The 23,310-nt window shown below is 35.3% G+C and overlaps 1 protein-coding gene across 2 annotated transcripts; it reads left to right on the plus strand.

The window, feature by feature from the left end:
- Positions 1 to 1,295: 1,295 nt before the first annotated feature.
- Positions 1,296 to 20,648, plus strand: LOC311075131 (carnitine O-palmitoyltransferase 1, liver isoform). 2 transcript variants are annotated; one of them, XM_084102296.1, is made up of 19 exons: positions 1,296 to 1,529; positions 3,415 to 3,557; positions 5,650 to 5,789; positions 7,357 to 7,528; positions 8,450 to 8,551; positions 8,663 to 8,800; positions 9,699 to 9,776; positions 9,874 to 9,981; positions 11,226 to 11,313; positions 12,256 to 12,451; positions 13,164 to 13,352; positions 13,519 to 13,624; positions 14,209 to 14,325; positions 14,414 to 14,578; positions 15,829 to 15,957; positions 16,252 to 16,407; positions 17,316 to 17,429; positions 17,532 to 17,624; positions 18,344 to 20,648. In XM_084102296.1, exons 2-19 carry the CDS (start codon positions 3,417 to 3,419, stop codon positions 18,476 to 18,478), a joined length of 2,367 nt encoding a protein of 788 aa, XP_083958422.1. In that variant the 5' UTR covers positions 1,296 to 1,529; positions 3,415 to 3,416; the 3' UTR covers positions 18,479 to 20,648. The 2 variants fall into 2 exon arrangements, with proteins under 2 accessions (XP_083958422.1, XP_083958423.1); XM_084102297.1 differs by lacking the exon at positions 1,296 to 1,529 and adding an exon at positions 3,202 to 3,322.
- Positions 20,649 to 23,310: the final 2,662 nt, after the last annotated feature.

Below are 23,310 nucleotides of genomic sequence, written 5' to 3' on the forward strand. Positions count from 1 at the left end.
TGTACTGTAAATGTTAATGTTAATAATCTAAATGTATAAATGTATCCAATGTAGATAGATCTATCTATCTATCTATCTATCTATCTATCTATCTATCTATCTATCTATCTATCTATCTATCTATCTATCTATCTATCTATCTATCTATCTATCTATCTATCTATCTATCTATCTATCTATCTGACATTACACTAGTATTTTAAAATGGATGCAAATTTCTTTAATGTAGTTTATTGTAATAAAATCCACACCTCTTCATGGAAGTCTGCAAACATTGCAGCAGTAAACACCTAGAGGGCGCTATTTAAATAATATGCAAATCTAACTGAAATGAACTCAACACGAGGTCAAGATTCACATAACAGTGAACTGTTGACTTCAGGAATCAATAATTGTGGGAAAGGTGAAAGATACGAATGAAACAGTGGGGTAAAGCCTGTCCCATGCTGACTCACAGGTATTCCTGCTGTGAAATGGGTCAGTTGAACAGCTTATGTAAGTCAATGGGGAAGGGGGGTTTGAGGGGCCGGTGGTCTTTTCCCACTTCTATGGAAAGGAATGAATCCTGGACAATCTTTAAAGGGATAGTGTCATAATTTAGTCACCCTCAAGTTGTTCCAAACCTGTATAAATTTCTTTATTCAGCTGAACACAAAGGAAGATATTTTGAAGAATATGGGTAACCAAACAGTTGATGGGCCCCATTGACTTCCACAGTATTTCCCCCCATACTATGGAAGTCAATGAGCCCATCATCAACTGTTTGGTTACCCATATTCTTCAAAATATCTTCTTTGGTATGTATGTATCTTAAACTCGAAACTGACATTAATACTTTAACATTTTATGAAATTTCCATGGCCATGGATGGCACTATATTTTTTTATAGATTCTCCTTTATATTTCCTCAGACCTCCTTGTCATTGACCCACAGTTGTATAAAAGAGATAATAAACTTAAAATAAGATAATATATTAACTAAATTGGCCACATAATCATAGTAGATGTTGCGTAAGACGTAGAGGAAATGATTCTGCACGAATTTTGACCTTTGTTTGATAGTAACACCAAAATATTTGTTTTTTATACTCCCTGCTCCGCGTCCGCACACATGCTTAAACTGTGAGCCTTGTAAAGTGCTGCCTGTTCTTAATCTTTGATTGACAGCCGAGACGTCCAATCACAGCGAAGTTCCCCGCGCGTTACGCGGCATTCTATTCGCTCATTGGCCAGCGCGCGCGTCAAGCTGTTCCACTGAGACGTCATCGTCTCCTGACCAATCACAGGTCACTTCCGAGCCGCTTGTTTCCCGCCCTCTTCGCTGTATCTTTTACATTCTTTCGCACTAAGTATCAAAGGCATTTTGTATCCAGTTACGCTACACACCATTGAGCCATCAGCATATATACTGGGGTTTTATCACGAGAATATCAGTAGATATTTTTTTATGTTTATGTTCCTCAAAAGCAGAAGGGAGGAAAGGAGCCCGTCACTTTGTTTCCGTCATCAGTAACATCAGTAAACAGCAGGTAGGGATGATGCTTTCTGACTCTATAATGTACATCGGATGGATGATGATCTGTAATGTGTTGGAGACGATGGATGATGGAGATGTGTGGGGTATTCTGTACTGATTGCCGGTTTTTATAGCTGGTATGCTAACAATCCGTTATTGGCCTTGATAATACTTGCAATACAAACCCATCGCTATTTAATGACAGTAGACTCCCAGTTCAGATGCATGCTGTCATTTCGACCTTATAAACCTCTTCACCTGCTGATCAAGCGTCTAATGGTAGTTTATAATGGATTAATGTGTTTTCTGGCTCTGTTTGTTTCGCCCGCTAGGTTTTTTTTTTTTTTTTTTTTAATAGATGAATATGGGTAGTTACTGATTAACTACTATTTTTATGCAATAAACCTGTTTTATAATTCAGAGAGTCGATATATTGTGGGAGGACTAAATTTTCATCTAAATGATAAGCCCCTGATAAAGTCCGGCACCTGTCCATTACGGTCTTATATCGTTTTGACTATTTGTTTTTTAATTATTTGAATGTTATTATGTTTCCTTATTCCAAATGATCATACTCCAGTGTTTTAGTGCAACATAAGTGAAATAATTCACTCGTTATTTTTAATTGGGTTAAAGTTCATCCAATCCATCCCTGTGCAGTGCCCTCTTCTGGTCACAGTTGCAAATGCCTCAGTTGCATGTTTCCTGCAGTGTAATTTAGTCCCAGAATGCAGCGCCCCATGTGATGGCGTGGGATTGTGTATTTGCATTATTAAATAGTTTTTGTTGTTGTTGTTGTTTTTTTTGTTTTTTTTCTTACCAGATCTTTTATTGAGCTTATTTTTATTCTAATTTTGACATAAATATATATATATATATATATATATATATATATATATATATATATATAATTAAAAAATACTAGTCTGGTTGTTGGGAAAAATAAACAGTGGAGCATATTTTATTACAAAATATCAGAATTTTTAGGAACTAAACCTTTAATGAAAAAGTATGTTTTGTTCAGGTCACATGGTTTAGAACTCATGGCATAAAAAAAAAAATCAGATTGTGTAATATGTTCTTTTTACCACCTTTCTGTTACTTTATTATTTATATACTAGTATTATAGTATTTATTAATATTTTAAATCCATTTTATTATATTTGCAGTTTTCATTTAGTCATTTTGTTGTAATTTTGTCTTTTTTAGTAGTTGTAGTTCTGTAATTATAAAATAGAAATATAATAGAATTGATATATTCTATTTATATTTTAGTTAACACTAACAACGCTTATTTGTCATTGGCATAAATGAATTGTTTATATGCATGTGTAAATGTATAGGCATGTAAATGACTTTAATAATGCTTTGACAGTGTAAAGCTTCTTTTACCAAGCCTGTGTAAGTCACTATGAAGATTTAATGGCGCACACAGTGAATCTTGATGAATACTGTATCAGTGTTTTGCTTGAGCAACAGACTGGTAGTCACGAGGGGAACCCTTTGCTCTTGGTTGCCATAACAACACTGTTGCCATAGATACATCTCGTCTGGATGTAGATGTGGGAGTTGTTTTATTTATTTATAAGTTTTATTTATATATTAAGTGTCTGGTCTGTCTGAATGAGAAATGAAAAAGAAAAGGAAGTGTCCCTTCGTTGCACAGACCGGAAAGAGCTTCTCATGTATTTCATAAGCATAAAACGAAACCCTTAACTGAAATGTCTGTATCAGCACTGCTCTTGCCTTAATGGATCATAACTCAAAATGTGAAACTTGTTGATTCATAATGGATGGTGATCAAGTGTAAGTGAGATAACGGGAGCGCTGCAATTTGCTGCAGTGAAATTTGAGCTGCTGTTTTAAAAGCCTCTGTCTTTGTCTCACGCTCTCTTTAGAAATGGCAGAAGCCCATCAGGCCGTGGCGTTTCAGTTCACCATCACTCCTGAGGGGATCGACCTGCAGCTGTCCCATCAGGCCCTGAGACAGGTCTATCTGTCAGGCCTCCGCTCCTGGAAGAAGCGCGTCACACGGCTGAAGGTAAACGACAAACGATTTTTGCATCTTTGAATCTGAATATTTAGTGGTAAATAATGTTTGGGTTGGAATTTGATTTAAATACAACTTGATTTGATTGGATTGTGGATGTTAGCCTATGATATTATTATTTAAAGTGCCTTTTTCGGATATTACCTTTCATGTAATGTGTGATATGACTTTTTGTGAAGTTTCAAAGATCAAAGTGCAGATAAATGAAGTTATTGTCTCATAAAAGAAAGAGCCGATTCTGAACTGCCTGAAACGAGTCGTCAGTAATTCTAGTCTTAATTCCTGCATAATCCTAAGTAGGTTTGACTTTGTAACCAATTTGCATAATGCCAGTCTATGATCTTCATTGGCTGCCCGTGAACAGAGCGATCAAGGGTTAATCAATTCTGAATAACAATCAAAAATGTAATCATTAAGTAAGAAGGTAGAATTTGATAGGTAGATTTATTTATATATTTATTTGGGATGTCTATGCACAGGCATTTATGCACTTTAAATGAATATTATAATAAGTACTCTATAAGGTATAGGAACTTTTAACCCTTGTGTTATGTTGGAATTCTGTGCACTCCCCTTATGGTCCGGGTCAAATTGACCCGCATTGGATTCAATACAATTACTCAAAAATCACACTATGAAAAACAACAAAGATTCAGGTACAAACTGTAAACTTTTAATATCAACATTTGTCAAATATTCCAAACAATATATATCTGATGATATGATTTAATGAAAATGTTTTTTAACCATTTTTTAAAACTGTTTTGCTTTGACAAAATTTGAATATACATTATATTTATATATATTTGAATATACTTTTTTTTTTTTACTTTACTTTTTTTTCTTTTTTTTGCTTAGAACATCATAACTGAACAATTAATCAATTAATCTGAGCTCATTTTTCCTGCAGTCTATGTCGAAGTCTCAAGATATTTCAGATATCTTGAATATATAAATGAGAGCTTATTTTACTATCTGCGTCTGTCAAAGATTTTCATTTGTAATTTGCAATTAACTCTGAACACCATGATGTAGCTTTTTCAAGTGTGTTTGGTTTGGGTTAGAGCACTTTTAGATACACTTACACTTTATAACTGGAGTCGATGCCCAGTTGATACATAAAATAAATGTTTTTATGTTGTGTCTGTACAGTTGCTTTTGAATAGCCTATGGGGGTCAAATTGACCTGCGAACATCACAGACGTAATAGTAATTTTGTTTGTATATGTCAAAAAAAAAAAACACCAGCATGTTGAAACTTTGCATGCATGTTCATGAAGATAAATGCAAAAAAGTCACAAAATATCAAGAAAAAAAAAAAGATTTAATATTATTTCAGGTAGCTTGAAAAAATAAATGATAGGTAATTTTTACCATCTGTGGCCGACAAAATATTTTTCTGTATTGAAATAAGTGTGGAAAACCTAATTTTTTAGCTTCATAAGGTAGTAAAAAAATAAAATAACAAAGTATAACCAAGACATGTTATTATTTTGGGTCCGTACAGTTGCCTTAGAGCGTTAAAATATGCGGGTCAAATTGACCCGCGAACATCACGAAAGGAACAGTAATTTTGTTTGTATATGTCAAAAAACACCAGCATGTTGAAACTTTGCATGCATGTTCATGATGATAAATGAGAAAAAGTCACAAAATATCAAGAAAAAAAAACAAATCTAAACGGGTCAAATTGACCCGCAACATAACACAAGGGTTAATGTTTTTTTAGCTCTATATGTATATTTGTTGATATGTATGTTGTTTGTTTGTATTTGTATATGTCTGGGACTACAGATGGAAATTAGCATTGTGCTAAATCCGGCGTATTTACGTTCAACTTTGATTGTACGTTCATGAATATGCACTGTCCCATCTAAATAAATAAAATAAATTCAGAACAACATCTACTTTGATAGTAGATTTTGATATTTGAGTGATTATTAAATCTGTCTGGGTTATTTTTGTGCATGTTTAATGTTGATAATTCTCACACATTCCCCAGCTGCTTTTCGTAGTGTCTTTTGTTTATTCTGGCCGTCTTTCCTCATTTTTCTTGTGTTTGTTCATTGCTTCTCTCGTACAGAACAATGTGATCACTGGCGTGTATCCCGCTAGCCCGTCCTCATGGCTGTTTGTTGTCATTGCGATCCTGGCCACCATGTACACGCGCTCGGACCCTTCCATGGGCCTCATCGCTAAAATCCAGGAACATCTGCCAGTCAGGTAAAAGAGGTCACAGTGTTGCCTCAGACTAATTGAATTTGATCCCAGTTCAGAAAACAAATGAATTATCTGCATTGTGAACTCAAATACACATGAAACATTTGTCATCCTCTTATGTAACTCACTTTGCAAGCTTTTTCAAAGGATATTGGTTCCCACCCATGAAAACATGAGCATGCCTGCAGAGGGTGTTTACCTTCACACACCTTGAATGAGTTGGTTTCACACAAAAGCAGAAGAGTTATTTTACAACACGGATGTTATTTTGTGTCCCAATAAATGTATGTTTAATAATGAATAGCTGGTGCCAACTTTATGCAATTAATATAAAAAAATTCTAAACACGTTAACAACAATTCAAAACAACATTTTCTTTACTTTCTTCAAGGACCCCTGTGTTTCCAAGTTTTTTCCCTCTATTAGAATTTCTGAAATATTTGGGAATAGCATTCCAGTGTTATTATTTAATACTTCCTTCCAAAAGTTTGGGGCCTGTAAGACTTTAAAAAAAAAAGAAATGAACAGTTTAATTCAGCAAGGATGCATTGATCAAACTTGACAGTAAAGACATAATAATGTTACAAAATATTTATATTTCAAATACTGTAAATGCTGTTCTTTTGAACGTTCTACTCCTCAAAGAGTCCTGGAAAAAAATGTATCACGGTTTCCACAAAAATATGAAGCAGCACAACATTGCAGTTCAACATTGATAATAATAATAATAAATGTTTCTTGAGCAGCAAATCATCATATTAGAATGATTTCTGAAGGATCATGTGACACTGAAGACTGGAGTAATGATGCTGAAAATTCAGCTTTGATCATATTGCCTTTTAAAATGTATGAAAATAGGAAACAATTATTTTAATTTGAAATAATATTTTACAATATTACTGATTTTACTGAATGTTTGATCAAATAAATGCAGCCTTAGTGAGCAGAAGAGACTTCTTTCAAAAACATTACAAAATCTTTTGAGTGGTAGTGTATGCATTTTTAGATTTTAGTAAATATAAGGTGTTATTAAAAAGACTAGAGGTTGTGTCCTCAGGTTATGCATCAAGCCTATCATATTTTCTCTTTTTGAGGTAATTAATTATTTCATGTTTTAAAAAAACATGCTTGTTTGTAAGTAGTTGATAATCTTAACGTCAACCATGGCTGTTACCATTATTATGACTAGTAAATAAGTAATATTTTAAAAATGTCCTCATCATGCAACTTTGAAATACTTTTTTTTTTTTTTTTTTTAATCATTGTTTTATTTATTTATTTATTTATTTATTTAAGGGAAGGTTTTACTGAGATACAGTATCTCTTCTACCAGGAAGTCCTGGTCAAGATGTGCAGCAGAAGAAAGAAAATTCACATAAAAATACAAAGAAGAACATGAAAACCACACAGTAAACAAACACAAAAAATAGGTCTGATAGGATATTTACAATCCTTAAAAAATGACTTGCATTCACCTTATCAAAGTGCACCTGTTTCATAGTGTCCCAAAACTATAAAAGTTGTGAAGTATTGGATACATTAGTGTAATGCTGTCTGTGTTTGTTTGTAGTGATTCTCTGAGCATTCAGTGTCGGACGGTGGTGTCTGCCGTGTTGTTCAGCACTCTGCTCTGGTTCTCCCTGATCTTCACCATGAGGCTTTGCCTGAAGCAGTTACTGTCCTATCATGGCTGGATGTTTGAACAGCACGGGAAGGTGTCCAACACCACCAAAATCTGGGCGGTGAGTACAATCATGCTATCAGACACACCTAACCTACAACCACAACCACCCAACATGCAACTGTAAATAAAGGTGAAGTGTGTCCTGAAGTCCTGTGACTCCAGTATCACCAAACAGAATAGCAAAAATAATGCCATCCGCTATTGGTTGGCAAACAGATAGTCCTGCCCCAAATTTGCTGCATTGGAGTCAGTCAGTACAATTTTATTTGCATAGCACTTTTCACATTACACATTGTTCCAAAGCAGCATAACAGAAAATCATGATATTAATATTTATAATATCTTCATGTCTTATATTTAGCAGAATAGAGCTGCGCAATAAAATAGTCAAGCAATAACGCAGTTGAGATATGCTATATAGCCTAGTATATATCGCTCTATACATGAGAATAATGTGTGTATGTGGATAAAGTAGGACAGGTATCCAACTTTAAACAAAAAGCTGAATGATAATATATTACATTTTGCAATTAAATAAATCAGTCAGTTGAGATTTGCTATATAGTAAATATCGCTTGATTTGAGTGTAGCAAATCAGTAATATTGAGTAATATTTTATATTTTTATATTTTATATTTTACATTTTAATTTCTTTTTAATTACTTTTTATTTATTTTAGTACATCAAGCTAAACTAAATCATAGTGAAATGTTTTGCCTTGGCAACTAGCTGAAATAAAATAAGTGTAAGTATTTTTAAATGCTATATAACAGTTTCAGTTAACGTTTAATTTCATTTCAAGTAACGAAATAAAATATTTTTGGTTTTATTTTTAGTTAACCGTAATAACCCTGGAATCAACCTACAAATATTGTATTTATACTGTACATAGTTGTCTATGCATGTTAAACTGGATAGGAGAAAGTATTTGAAAATCACAAGTAGAAACCCTTTACCTTATAAATGTGCGTGTTTTCAGGCCATGGTCCGGATCTTCTCAGGTAGACAGCCTCTGTTGTACAGCTATCAGGGCTCTCTGCCCAACCTGCCTGTTCCAACAGTCAAGGACACTGTTAACAGGGTGAGATCATCATCATCGTCATCAGCAGCAGCAAAATGCATCACTAAATACACTTTATATGGCAAAAATGATGATTTATTAACATTCCAAGCGGTCTCTCTTCTGCTCTAGTACCTAGAATCTGCTCGTCCGTTGATGAGCGACTCCGAATACGAGAGGATCACGACTCTGGCCCAGGAGTTCGAGAGCAGTCTGGGGAACCGCCTGCAGTGGTACCTCAAACTGAAAGCCATGTGGGCCTCCAACTATGTGAGAACAACCAGCAAACCATCCACATGAGCTTAACATGCAACCTGAAAAATGCAACCTGTTTTACTTCCCTGGTCTGAAATATCTCAGAGCGAAACTGAATGTTTAATTAAGAAAATGTAGGACGGAATTGAATTTTAGTTATCAGGATTTGATTGGTTCATAAAAAGTGGGGGTTACACACCAAATTATTGGTGATTTGAGGAAAGTGGTCAGAAAGAAGGATTTGTGAAGTTGTTCAGAGTAGGAAAAATTGCATTTTTGTTATGTTTTAATGAAAGGGAGTTAAGAGACAAGGAGTTAAATGTAATATTTATTTAATATTGAAGGCAAATTGGGTCAATTTTGATTTCACGTTGACCTGAAAATCATCTTGGGATTGTGCCGTATAGGATTGTTCACAGATTTCCTGACCTGTTTTACTTTGAGATTGAATTGAGGCTGGGCGATTATAGCTAAAAATGTACTTCTCAATATTTTTCCAAATATAGATGATATTCAAAATAAATATCGATATTTTAATCACAAGCTCGGTGAACAGCTGCTTACTATATAAGCTAAACTTTTCAACATTATCGCAATGTACACAATATTCCCTAATTGTATATTGTCAACAAAGATATCGCAATAATGTCAATAATATTTGATGCATCACCCAGCCCTAGACTGAATTAATTTTTCGGTAACACTTAATTTTACAGTGACTTTGTTACACAAGTTAAATGTAGTTACTGTAGTAATGACTATAAATTATGCATAATTACATGCAACTAATCATAAACCAAACCCCAATCCTAACCTTATAGTAAGAACATGTAGTTAATTAATATTATATTATTTAAATGTATATTTACACTGCAACACGGACATCAATATTTTTCTTGTCTGCATCTTCAAGGTCAGTGATTGGTGGGAGGAGTACATCTACCTGAGGGGGCGTGGCCCAATCATGGTCAACAGCAACTACTATGGAATGGTACGACTCACTGTGAAAACACTCGTATAAACAAGCAGGAAGTTCTAGTGGTTTTGTGTGGATTTAATTTTTTTAAGTCGTTCTCTTTCATTCTCAGGACTTCCTGTACGTGACACCGACACCGATTCAAGCGGCGAGAGCAGGAAACACGCTTCATGCACTTCTCTTGTACCGCAGGAAACTCAACAGAGAGGAAATCAAACCTGTGAGTCCACATTGCAGCACTGACAGATGGTGTTAAGAGGAGGGTGAAAGCTCTCGTCGCCCTGAGCCAGGACAGAGATTGATCACAGAGCTGTTTTTAGCTGTGCATTGACCTTTGTTAGGCTTTGAATTATATGGATTGGGCAATCATTGTTTGTGTCTACTGTGTCAGTTTTTTGCATACTTGCATTAAAGCATAACTCTCGGCAAAATGTTAACTAGGGTATTTTTGTGAATCTACCTGAGGCAAACTTTAGTTTAAAAGCATGATTAGAATGGAAATGGCACTTTTAAGTTTGACCGTATTTTTGTTTTCGGTCAAATTGCCTTTTGAAATGGGAGTGCTTGGGGCACGACTATGATAGCATCAAAATCGCCATTTTTAAAACACTAAGAAGGCTCGACACAACATGAAACTTTGCTCGAAGTATCGCCAGGGGCTCTACACATGAACTCCAGCATTGAGAACATTGTGTACACAGAGTTTACTAAAAAGACAGGTTTTGAACAACTCACTGTAGCTGTTGTTGTTTCCGGCCGCTGGCATTTTGTCAGTCAAAAGTAGTCGATCTCCGAATGTGAATGAACTGACTCCATAGGAGGAAATGTCATGAAGTTGTAATTTCAATGAAAAGCATGATAACTTAGCCACTTATCTCATGGCAATATCTATTCAAATAATAATAATAATAAGGGGTTTCATTCAATATATCGATATATAAGGAGTCAGTTCATTCGCATTCGGGGAGCGACTATTTTTGACTGACAAAATGCCACAAAAAGACCCTAGGTTGCATTTTGGCGAGAGTTACGCTTTAAAGAGACAATAGTACGCAAAAGCAAAAACGTTTTCCCGTTATATGTACATATACCGTATCGTACACTTCAAAACTTCCTAATTAGTTCACTCTGTTCATTTATATCAGCAAAACTTCACTCCAATTTACAGTATAAAGCAGAATAGCATATGACCGCCCACATTTATATATTAACATAATGTATTAGCAACATTTGCTGAAAGAGCATTTGAACTATGTCAGTATGCAGAGATTAGATAACCATAACAAATCATTTACATATTTACTGATAGTTACAGTAGCAGTTACAGCTTTCTTAAAGAGATAGTCCACTAATTATAATGAGAATTTTCAGTTTTGTGTGGCCTGTCCCTATAATTGTAATTGTCAGTGAGAGAGTGGAAAATGGTTAAGTTACCTTGACTAACATTATAACTCTGTGTTTTAGGGTCGTGTTCCAGGTTTAAATATTCCTTTGTGTGCCGCTCAGTGTGAGAGGATTTTCAACACCACACGCATTCCAGGAGAAGAGACAGGTAACGCTAAATGATTTAAATGTTTTTGAAAGAAGTCCCTTATGTTCACCAAGGCTGAATTTATTTGATTAATAAATACAGTAAAAACGATAATATTGCGAAATGTTATTACAATTTAAAATGACTCATTTCTATTTTAAAATTTAATTTATTCCTGTGATCAAAGCAAAATGTTCAGCATCATTACTCCAGTCTTCAGTGTCACATGATCCTTCAGAAATCATTCTAATATGATGATTTGTTGCTCAAGAAACATTTCTGATTATTATCAATGTTGTGCTGCTTCATATTTTTGTGGAAACTGTGATACTTTTTTTCAGAATTCTTTAATGAAGAGAAATAACAACATTTGAAACATGAAATAAAAAGCTTTTGTAACATTATGAATGCATTTATTATTACTTTTGATCAATTTAAAGCATCTTTGCTAAATAAAAGTATTGCTTTTAAAAAAAAGTTTGAACATTTACAGACTACTAGAATTAAAAGCTCTAAATTCATTAGAGAAATAGAGAGACTGGTTCTGTCTGTTTGTGCATCTCTATTTCAGTTTTTCTTCTGCTTTTCAATAACGTCTCTTAAGTTCTTTTCTTCTTTTTTTAAAGTTTTTCCTCCATATTTCCTCATTCTTTCTAGGATGATGGGATTTTTGACATTAGTCAATTTCCTGGAAGGGTCACAAGTACAAACCAACTTACTGAATAAACTTACACACACACACCCACACGCACACCCTGGACTGGCCTGGTTTGTGTTGTACACACTGACTGACTGATACACAAACACACTCAGATTTGTCCTCTTCTCTAGTCATCGGCTTCTGATCAGTTTTTGGCACAGTTTTCAGATGCTTGATTTCAGACGCTTCAAAAGCTCATAATACACAAAGCATGAATGCAAGCAGTGAGAATTTGCATTGAATGTTTTTCTGTGTGTGTTTAGATTCTCTGACCCACTGGCAGGACAGCGAGTATGTTGCGGTCTTCCACCGAGGCCGTTATTACCGCCTGTGGCTGTATCATGCTGGCCGTATGCTGTCTCCCAGAGAGATTGAGCACCAGGTTCAGCGTATCCTTGATGACCCATCAGCCCCGGCGCCCGGAGAGGCCAAACTGGCAGCCCTGACGGCAGGGGACAGGTACACACACACACACACAAACAAACAAACACAAACACACACACGCTCTGACGCACGATACAGGGTTCATTTACCTCAAAACAAACATGCATGTGCTCCGATTTCTCTTTGTAAATAAATGTAAAATGCTACATTTTAATGAAAGTTAAGTCAATGTATATCAAACGATTGGTTAAAAATGTATTTTTTCACCTTTTTAATTAAAGTTTTAGCAAATAATTAGTAATATTTTAGTATAATTGAGAGAGTTTTATTTTTTTAATTAGATTTTTATTTTTGTATTTACTGTTTTCATTTTAATGTAAAAGTTATATTAAGTTTGTTGTGTTTTTGTCATTTTTATTAGTTTTTTTTATTTTATTTTTATAATGTCTGTATAGTTTTTAATACTATGTATTTCCATTTTAGTTATTTTTGTACATCAATTAAATGAAAATGAGAAATGTTGCTTTGGCAACATGAAATAAAATAAGTTTATATACACTTTTTTACATTTTATTTCATTTCAAGCAACACTTTTTTATGGTTTTGGTTAACTATAATACCGTAACCCAGATTTTAGTATTTTTAATGCATTTAAGAATCCTTCCATTTCACTGATATAAAAATTGAACATTGTACAGTGGACGATTATTTAAATGTAAACCATCCCTTGATTCTTTCTTTAAGGCTTTTCTGTGAATGCTTGAATGGTTTGAACTTTCTTTCCCAGAATCCCTTGGGCCCAGGCCAGGAAGGAGTTCTTCAGCTCAGGGGTGAATAAGAGATCTCTGGACTGCATTGAGAAAGCTGCGTTCTTCGTTACCCTGGACGACGATGAGCAAGGCATGATGGGAGATGATCCTGCTGGCAATTTGGATCGGTACGCCAAGTCTCTGCTGCACGGCAAGTGCTACGACAGGTGAGATGTTCATCCGTCCAAAACTGTCCGTCAGTTACGGTACAAATACGATAAACTTATTGACAACACTAAAATTATTTGAATATGTTTGCTCTTATGCTGCCAAACATATATGCATACACATTTATGTCTTTATTAAGAAAGTGTTTTGCTCTTTTTGTCTAAGATGGTTTGATAAGTCGTTCACGGTGGTGGTGTATAAAAACGGAAAGAACGGCCTCAACGCTGAGCACTCCTGGGCGGACGCACCTATAATGGCTCATGTGTGGGAGGTGAGAGAGAGAACGAGTGAAAAAGAGACCGTGTTTAGACAACGAACAAAGGAATTAGAGATCAGATTAACTAAATGGTGCTTGCTAAGAATGAGTTGATACAGAAGGAAGATATCTTATCTTAAACAACAGGTTGTAAATTGTTCTTGCTTGACTAAAAATATTTTTAAATAATAGGGATTGTAAAATTCTAGTTGATGCTTATTTACATCTAATGGCTGCTAAAATTCTATACATTTTTAAGTGAGTAAATAAAAAATTAAAATCAATAATTTTAAATGTTACAAGTGAATTTAGGTATTACAGTGTTATAATGTACATTATGAAAAATGCATATTTATTTCAAGATTCTTTCTGACTGTCAGTGATGATGGCATTGTAATATCTGCATATAAAGTTGCTTTTTTCTCTTGCTTTTTTTTTTTTGCAATATTTTTGCTTGAACTGTGGTTTGGTCTTTGCATTTTTGCAACTTGCAAGCATTGTTATTTTTCTTCCAGTAAATGCAAATCTATTAGTTATTGCTATGTTAGCAGTTTTTGTTATTAGCTGTTTTCTAATACCATTGTCTCTTTCTCTCTCAGTATGTGATGACTACGGATTGTTTCCAGTTGGGTTATAATGAAGAAGGTCACTGTAAAGGAGACGTGTCCTCCGCCCTGCCTCAACCTTCTAGACTAACCTGGGACATACCTGTACAGGTACAAACACACGGTAACACCTTCTCATGTTACAGTCATGCGGTGTACAGTGACACTGAATAATTGATCTTCCTGTATGTGTTTTCAGTGTCAGGAGCGTGTGGATCAGTCTCTCGCTGTGGCACAGGCCCTCGCCGACGACATCGACTTTCACGTGTTCCCAATACAAGAGTTTGGCAAGGGTGCCATCAAAAAGTGTAAAATCAGTCCAGATGCCTTCATTCAGATTGCGCTTCAGTTGGCCTATTATAGGGTAAGACACAAAACCCAGCGTAGTGTGCTGAAGTCAGTTCACCTCAAGCTCACACTAGCAGAGGAACCACAGGTGTCAATAATCATATTAACTATGAATATGTTGCACTAACACAAGCACAAAGTGGAACAATACTTTTGGTTTTAATGTCTTTCAACACTAGATCTATTGTTTTATTATTAATAACATAACCTTTTTTTGTTGAATGTTTGAAAATGTACTTGGTTTCATATTTTGCAATCTAATGCAGTGACATTCAAATATTTTTAAGTGTGACTTACTGTATATAAAATATATGATATATATTATACACTAATAAAGTGTATATATTTCACACATGTCCATTGTCTATCTTAAAGTGCCCCTATTATGCTCTTTTAAAGGCTCCTACAATAGGTTTACATGCATCCAAGGTCAAAAAACACTTGAATTTTGTCATAATATTCATTACAGCATCAGTTATTTTCTCACAGTGCCTAAAACAGTTTGATAAAGGATTCAGTCTCTCTAAACCCCTCCTTTCCGAGAGCCTGCCCTGCTCTGATTGGTCAGATGGCCCAGTCTGTTGTGATTGGTTGATAGCTTACAGCGTGTGTCGGAAACAAAACGTATATTGCCATATCCGAATTTCAGCTCCGGAGGCTTCCTCAGATGTTTGAGGGTCAAAGTAGATGTGGTTCGCGAGCAGCCAATGAAGATCATAGATGGGCATTATGCAAATTTGATACAAACCTACTTAGGTTTTGCGCATGAAGTAAGACTGGAAATTACTGAAGACTCGTTTCAGGCAGTTCAGAATCTATTATTTCTTTAGAAAACAATAATTTCATTTATCTGCACTTTGATCTTTGCAGACGTTTTACGTTCACAAACAGTCATATCACACACTGCATGAAAGATAATATCTGAAAAAGCATAATAGGGGCACTTTAAGTAACTTTACTGAACACTGAAATTGCTTTGTACATGTATGACTATGTAGGAAATGTTATGACCAGGAACAGGTTGCATTGATGCAACTACTCAGGTAGTTATCTTGACATATTACATACATTCATGACATATATTCATTATTTAAGTATACATTATTTTATTGTATAAACTTATTTAGTGTGTATATTTCACACATCTCTGATTTTTTAGCAAATTTACTGTTCACTGAAATTGTTTAAGAATCATTAAACAATTGATGTAACTGTCAAGGTTTAAATAATGACATTCTTCCTTTCTCGTTCCTTCCCCAAATCCAGCATCGAGGCACGTTCTCTCTGACCTATGAAGCGTCTATGACCCGTTTATTCCGCGAGGGCCGGACTGAGACGGTGCGTTCCTGCACCGGTGAGAGCTGCGCTTTCGTCAAAGCAATAGAGGGTGGAGAGGTAACAAACATACACCTAAACATAATGAACAGCTGGACACATACACACATTACACACACGCTGTGCATGTTATATTTTTGTAGTGACAGAAATATTTTGTTAAGTGCTGTTAAATTTAATTGCTTAATGTATGTAAATGTCCTGTACTTTTTACAATTTAATACAATAATTTAAGTTTTTTTATTTGACAGTTGATTACTTTCAATCGTTTAAGAGCAATTAGTTTACAAATCTTTTAAAACACACCCTTACAGCACACACAGTGCATATTCAAACCTCTCTCTGTGTCTGTAGAGTAAGGAGGTGTGCCGACGTCTCTTCCGTACGGCGTCTGAGAAACACCAGCATCTCTACAGGATGGCTATGACCGGAGGAGGAATAGACCGACACCTGTTCTGCCTCTACATTGTGTCCAAATACCTGGGAGAGGAGTCACCCTTCCTCAAAGAGGTGCGTGACTCTGGGAGTGTAATCTGATTAGTTTAACTGATTTTGATTCCTTGCAAATGCTTTTTCATGTGTGTCCGAACTGGAAAATACACGATAAACCTGTCAAGAACATGTCCGGGTCTGATTTCAGACAAACAAAAATCAAGCTCATTTTTGGACTTTTTTTTGTATCTTGATTCATGACAGATTCTCATTACTGTAGTGCAAAAAATACACTTTACAATAAGGTTTCATAACATGAGCTAACAATGATAAATACTTATAAATAATTTATTAATCTTAGTTTTCAACATTTACTGATACATTATTAACTAATGGGACCTTACTGTAAAGCGTTACCAAAAATGTTTTCCTAAAAGTGGGTTTAAAAAATGTATTATTTAAATTGTGAAGTGTTAATACATCATGGTAAAATGTACAGCCTTTAATTTATGATGAATTAATAAATGTTATTTAACACAGTTAAAAATAGCGTGACTTACTTTTGAGGATAATGAGAAAACAAAAAAAAATCCTCTAAAATAAAATGTCCACAAATTATATAGTAATGAAAATTCCGGGGAAATGTACTCATGAAAATAATGTCACGATGCAAAAAAATAAAAAAATTCATAATAGTTCAAAATTAGTCTTTATTTTATTTAACTGAACTATCTTTTATTTTGATTTTGTTTACATGTTTGTGAGATTCACCCATCTAACTACATACATTTTTAAATGCAATATTATATTATAAAATATGTAGTACTTTCATTTTTTAATATCTAAAAATATTTATTTATAATATTAATATTATTAATATTATAAATTAATATTTATTAATAATATTTAATATTTAAATATATATCTTTAAAAATATTTGCATTCTTATTTGATATTAAATTTTTTGGTGTGTGTGTTTTCTTCAGGTGCTTTCAGAAACGTGGCGTCTGTCCACCAGTCAGACTCCACTCCAGCAGGTGGAGCTGTTTGATTTCGTGAACCACCCAGACTACACAACCTGCGGTGGAGGATTTGGCCCGGTCAGAAATATTCATGCATATTCACTTTTAACCATTAACATTCAAATTTTTTTACTCAATTGTCTGTGCATTTTTATAAACGTTCGTCTGTGTGCTCGACAGGTTGCAGATGATGGTTATGGCGTGTCTTACATCATCATCGGAGAAAACATGATCAACTTCCATATTTCCAGCAAACACTCCTGCCCTCAGACTGTTAGTACACTAATATATGCTTCCTCTACCAATTCCCTGAAATCAAAGGAAAAGAAAAAATAGAGACTAGCAAACGATTTGACAAACTAGCTATGTTTCCACCCATCTATTTTTATGCACAATTTGGGATATCGCATTAAAAAAAAAAAGTGTTTAAAAAAAAACATATGTCCTCAATTGAGGTGCATACATTTATTATATGATAAGAAGACATGCACAAAAACTAAGATGGAAACATTTACTGAATAAATCCCTCAATGCGCAACAAAAAACGTGGCTTCGCCTCAACAGAGGATGTGATTGGATAACTGGACTAACCCAGAAGTGTCTCTCATGATTGCGTTCCCAAACACCAGCATTCGAGCTCAAGATAACATGACAGCATTTATTGCATTTTAGACACAGTGGCTTCCCGGATTGCAGCAACTTCCATTTTTATTACAGATATTTTGTGCCAATTTCCCAGAAAGTGATGCTTTTGTTCTTTTGAACACGTGGGATGGAAACGGTGCTTTATTCGCAAATGTTTTATGTGATATTCCAACTTTTCACATAAATTAAATTTGCAACTTTGGATGGAAACATAGCTAAAGTCTTGCTAAAGTTGATTGGACAAAAACTCAGATTAACATGGCAAATATAACATTTATGGTGCTACGCCTGATTATGACAGTGTTTGATGACAATCACATGTAATGCTATTTTGGTTTGGTTTGCAGGATTCTCACAAGTTTGGAGCTTATATCAAGAAGGCCTTGGTGGATCTCCTGGAGTTGTTGTCACCGGAGAAGCCCGACCTGTCCAAAGCTGAGCAGAACCACTCGAAGAACCCTCAGAGCAAAAAAGACCTGTAGAGGTAGAGCAGATTGCCTATGACGGTCAAAAGAAGACATGAGGCCACATGTGTGTGTGAGTGTGTGCGTGTTCGTTTGAAAGCATGTTTGTTATAACCTACAAATATGCATTCATACATTCCATGCTTGTTGTAATCAATGCCATGATGCCATGAATAACATATTAATGTAAAAATGGTGGAAGCTGCTTCTTCAGAAAAACGTATTAGTACAAAATAACATTTATGAAAGAGGACTAAAGGCGAACGGTAGTGTGTTAGCGGAAAACCTTCGTGTTTTCCAGTAGAACAGTTTCCAACGTTTAGATTTAAAGGAGGTCCTCACTTTTAATTGTAATGAAGAATCAAAAATTGTTAGTGTACATTATCGCCAGATGATGGGAATCTAATGGTTAATGATCTGACCAGTTAGTATGAGTGTATGTTCATAACACCTTAGGATGACATATGAACGGTAATGCATCACCTCTGTACCTTCTGATGAAGGCACTTCACTGCTCTTACAGGACAGTAATAGAAACTCTCCATCTGAACAGGTTATGTTAAGGTTTAAGACTCAGAATAACTTGATCTTGGACCAAAATCCAGTGAGCAGATGTACATTTACATTTTCAGTGACTAATGACTCAGAATATTACATGTGACTGCAGTTTTAATATGATTGTCCAGATACATTTATATGTTCATCTCACTATTAAGTCTATTAATTTTAACTGTTTTTTAACTGCGATGCCAGAGGAGAAAACGTTTATGCCACGACAAATTTCTGTTAATATCTCAGGTGTTTCGAATGCACAATTAAACTTAAAAGATTAATCACGGCCAGTTAATTCTAGTTAGTTCCTGTTTACTTCCCGCTTCCTTAAAGGGATAGTTCACACAAAGATTCTGTCATTAATTACGAAAGTATTATAAGAACGAAAGTATTACTGGAATGAAATGAGGGTGAGTAAATGATGACAGAATTGTTATTTTTGGGTGAACTATCCCTTTAACTCTTATGAGAACTAGATGCTAAGTATATAGTGCAGAATCTGATTTGATTTTAATTTTAAATGATGTACTTTGAATCCATTTATATGGTTAACCATATTCTAATGGACTAATTAAATTGCAAAAATGCTTTCAAAGCTAAATGTGGTCTTGATTAATATGTATTTAATAATAATAAAAACATTCCAATGTAACTTTTATTTTCAAAAAAGTAGAAAACTGAAAAGTGATGGGGAAAAAAAGAAGATTAATTTAATCTGTTGTAATATGCACTAATAGACAGACTAGAGTTTGAATGTGATGCAGGACATATTACTATAATCATACTATAACTCATATGATTAGAGTAGACAATTGTTGCGTTAGAACATACAACACCAAAAACTGTTTTTGCAAAGGATATGAAGGTGGTGACTGGTTTCACAGATAAAGGAATGAGATATGATTATCAACATCAAACATTTACAATCAATATACAGGCTGCGTTAATGCTGTATTTCACTATGTGTCGTTGCTGTAAGCCCTTTGCTGCACTTAGCCGGTCTGAGAGCAAGGGCTTGTAAACTTCGTTTTCAGTTTTCGGTTTTCTCTTTGCAGTCTGTCGGCAGCTGTACTTTTTATTATCTCTGTTACACCCTCATTCTCGGCAGATATAAAGTTGCCTTTTGAGTGCACGAGATCTCGTTTGCACAACTCCTAGATATTGTCATTTTGCAAATATTGATATAGTTCAAAAAGGTCCGTGATCTTTCTTCTATTCTAACACTGCTTACACTGTATATCTCACTAGAATTTAAACCTTACTGAAGGAATTTAGAATTGTTGTTGTTATATTATTATTGTCACTATTCTAATAATTAACTTGAAACTGAAAACAGTAGCAATGCAAGTGTTTGTGTAGTGCTGATATTAATGTGGAGCGGCAGTGTTTTACCTCATCTGTCTTATGAATGTTGAATCATCAGCGATCGATCTCTCCTCTGTCCTGGGCCAGTACTGTATTCTCTCTCTGCTTGACGACTTCTCTGATTTCCTTTGGGCTCAGACTATCTGTACACCGCAGAGCTTTACACTTTCTCTCTTACTCTGGAAATCTGTCGTTCCTTTACATTTTGTATGTGAATGAAAAGGAAGAGACAACCTGTTCACTTTTTTTTTATTAAAATTGTTCAAGCACACACGTGTTTTTGGTTTTATTATTATGACATGATGTTTGTGTTTTGCTGGATCAACATGAAGACCAAACGCTCTCTCAGGGTTAGGGATTCGCCGATATCAATAACCGATAATTGTTTATATTTTAAATATTGGCCATAAATCCAATTTTTACATAATGGTGTTGGGGGGTGGGGGTGAATGTGGATGTCCAGCCGGAGTAATGGAGGTCACAGCTCTCGGAAAAAAAGCAGTTCTCTCAGTCTGTGTGTTTCATAGCCCTGTACATTTAATTATCTATAAGCGTTTCACTGAATTTTGTACACCATAGTTATAGAAATGAACTAAATGCATTCATTTCCATTCAAATGGATGGAACCTATAGAAAAGGATTGGGCTTAAACGATTTTTTTTTTATCCTGTGTCTTCCTCTAGTGGGCAACATAAATATGACAGCTTGGATCCCTAATTATAAGATAGTCCTCATGAATCCAGTAATGTGTTGCATATGGTTACAACCATATAACATTTGTGATATTGTGAAAAATATATATACAGTATATCATATGGCAGTTTTATTCTATAGCATATTATTATTATTAGCCTTAAAATACTATTGAGTATATTAAGTATGATATATAGAAGTAATATAATAACTGAACAAAATAGTGTATATATAGCATAAATTGTAAAATAATATAGTCAGTAAAATAAAAACAATAAAATAGTGTGTTGTGAATAGTAGCCTACAATAATATCAAGTCGTATAGTAATAATGGTCAGAATTAGAATGCAGAGAACAGTCGGCTGTCCACTGACGGCTTTCTTCCTTGAGGTTTGTGTTGTCCTGGTTTCCCTGGCTAAAATGGGGAAAATATATAAATGAGCCGATTAGATGACAAGCAATCAAAACACAGCTCTTTGGAGAAAACCTCTGATCACTGCGTTGCACTGAAGTCTTACTTGCCATTTACATTAGTTCATAATATAAACTATAATACAAGTATATAATATAATCTCTTATTTTTCATAACTAAACAGCGTTATCGCTAGCTATTAACAGTTTGACTTTGGTGGCCCAACTAGCTGTCAACATAATGTTATAATGAACAAATATAACCAAAAACAACTCTTCAGTCTTGCCTGTGAAAGGTAATTCCTCGAGATCTGGGGTGCGTTTCCCGAAAGCATCGTTGGCCAACTATGGTCGCAAGTTCATCGCAATGTCCATTGAACTCTATTGGTAACGACGGAACTTGCGACCCATAGTTGGCCAACGATGCTTTCGGGAAACGCACCACTGGTTTGGATCGTACGACGGTTTGTAAAACCTCAAAATACTCAGGTACCTTTTCTTCCGTCCTCTTGAGTTACGGCAAGTTGCCCGGACAAATATGGCGGCGCCGTTGACGTAGGATCCAGCCATAGATATCATACAAAAAGAGTATATAAAGAGTATATAAAGGCTAGATGTCTCGTGCTCGCTGCTGGCCAATGGAGGTCGACGTCCGCACGTGGCGGCCATCTTGCCACAGTGTGCTCGCTCACTCGTTTAATGGTGCATGTACTTTTAAATAACCATAACTTGCTCAATTTGCTACCGATTTTCAAACGGTTTGGTTTGTTATAAACGTCAGAGATGTAGTTATGACACTGCATACATACAGTACATACATATGAATAATTATAACATTAGAACATACTTCTACAGGAGCAAAAACATTCGTTTCACAACCTCATAGCTCGTGGTCAGTCTACCTCGGATGGTTTAGGTTAATTATGGCTGATAAACTAAATCCTTATGGAGAAATACTGTTGACCAGAAGTTCTGAATCCCTACTCCGCGTTCCGGTGTGGTGAAGTATCCGGTAACTCTATAGACCCTTTTACAGTTGGTAAACATGGTGACGTATTTGTGTGGGCGGGGCTTAGCTGGAGGCAGAAAGATCCCTCTGGCCGCTTCACTAACGTTAGTTTGCCAGTTTGTTAGCTTGTTTGTTTAACAATGACTGGAGAAAATCCAATTTTATCTTAATGTGCAAGGTCACTCACTGTCCAGGACCGCGATTGTTATTTGCAAAAGTTAATTTTAACGGACGGAACCAGATTGGCTGACCCGTACACGCTCAGTCAATGGACGATCTGACAGGATTAACGTTAACGCTACCTCCGGTTGAGTGGCCTGACTTCTACACCGACCCGATAGAGAAACTGAGGGCATATATATATATTTAGATGCCTATAACTATGTGCTGAATGGTCATGTAAAGATTTGTGTGTACGATCCGCAGTTCTGCTTAGCCAGCGCCAAGAAGACGACAAGAGTGACATATTACGGTGCAATTTTAAAGATGTGGATATTTTCTAGAAATAAAAATTCCAGATACAGCATACTCATGTTTCATCGTTTCTTGCACCCAACAACACAACAAGATGACATTTAATAATAAAAATAATAATTTAAGCTCCTTATTATGTAGCCGAATCTGTGCTGGTTTGTATTGGCCGCCTCCAGTATTCCGTCTGTTTTGCCTCCAGCTAGCGCCGTGACGTAACTGTGACGTTGGCACAAAAGGGGTCTATAGAGTGCCGAAGTTATGACGTCACTTTGTAGGCCAAAACGCGGAAGTGAGTTAGCATTTTAGCACTACCGGTTCCCTCGCCCTAAAGTCTATGGGTTTTTTT

The sequence above is a fragment of the Abramis brama genome (assembly GCF_963993115.1).
Source record: "Abramis brama genome assembly, chromosome: 24".
In the NCBI taxonomy this organism is placed as follows: Eukaryota; Metazoa; Chordata; class Actinopteri; order Cypriniformes; family Leuciscidae; genus Abramis; species Abramis brama.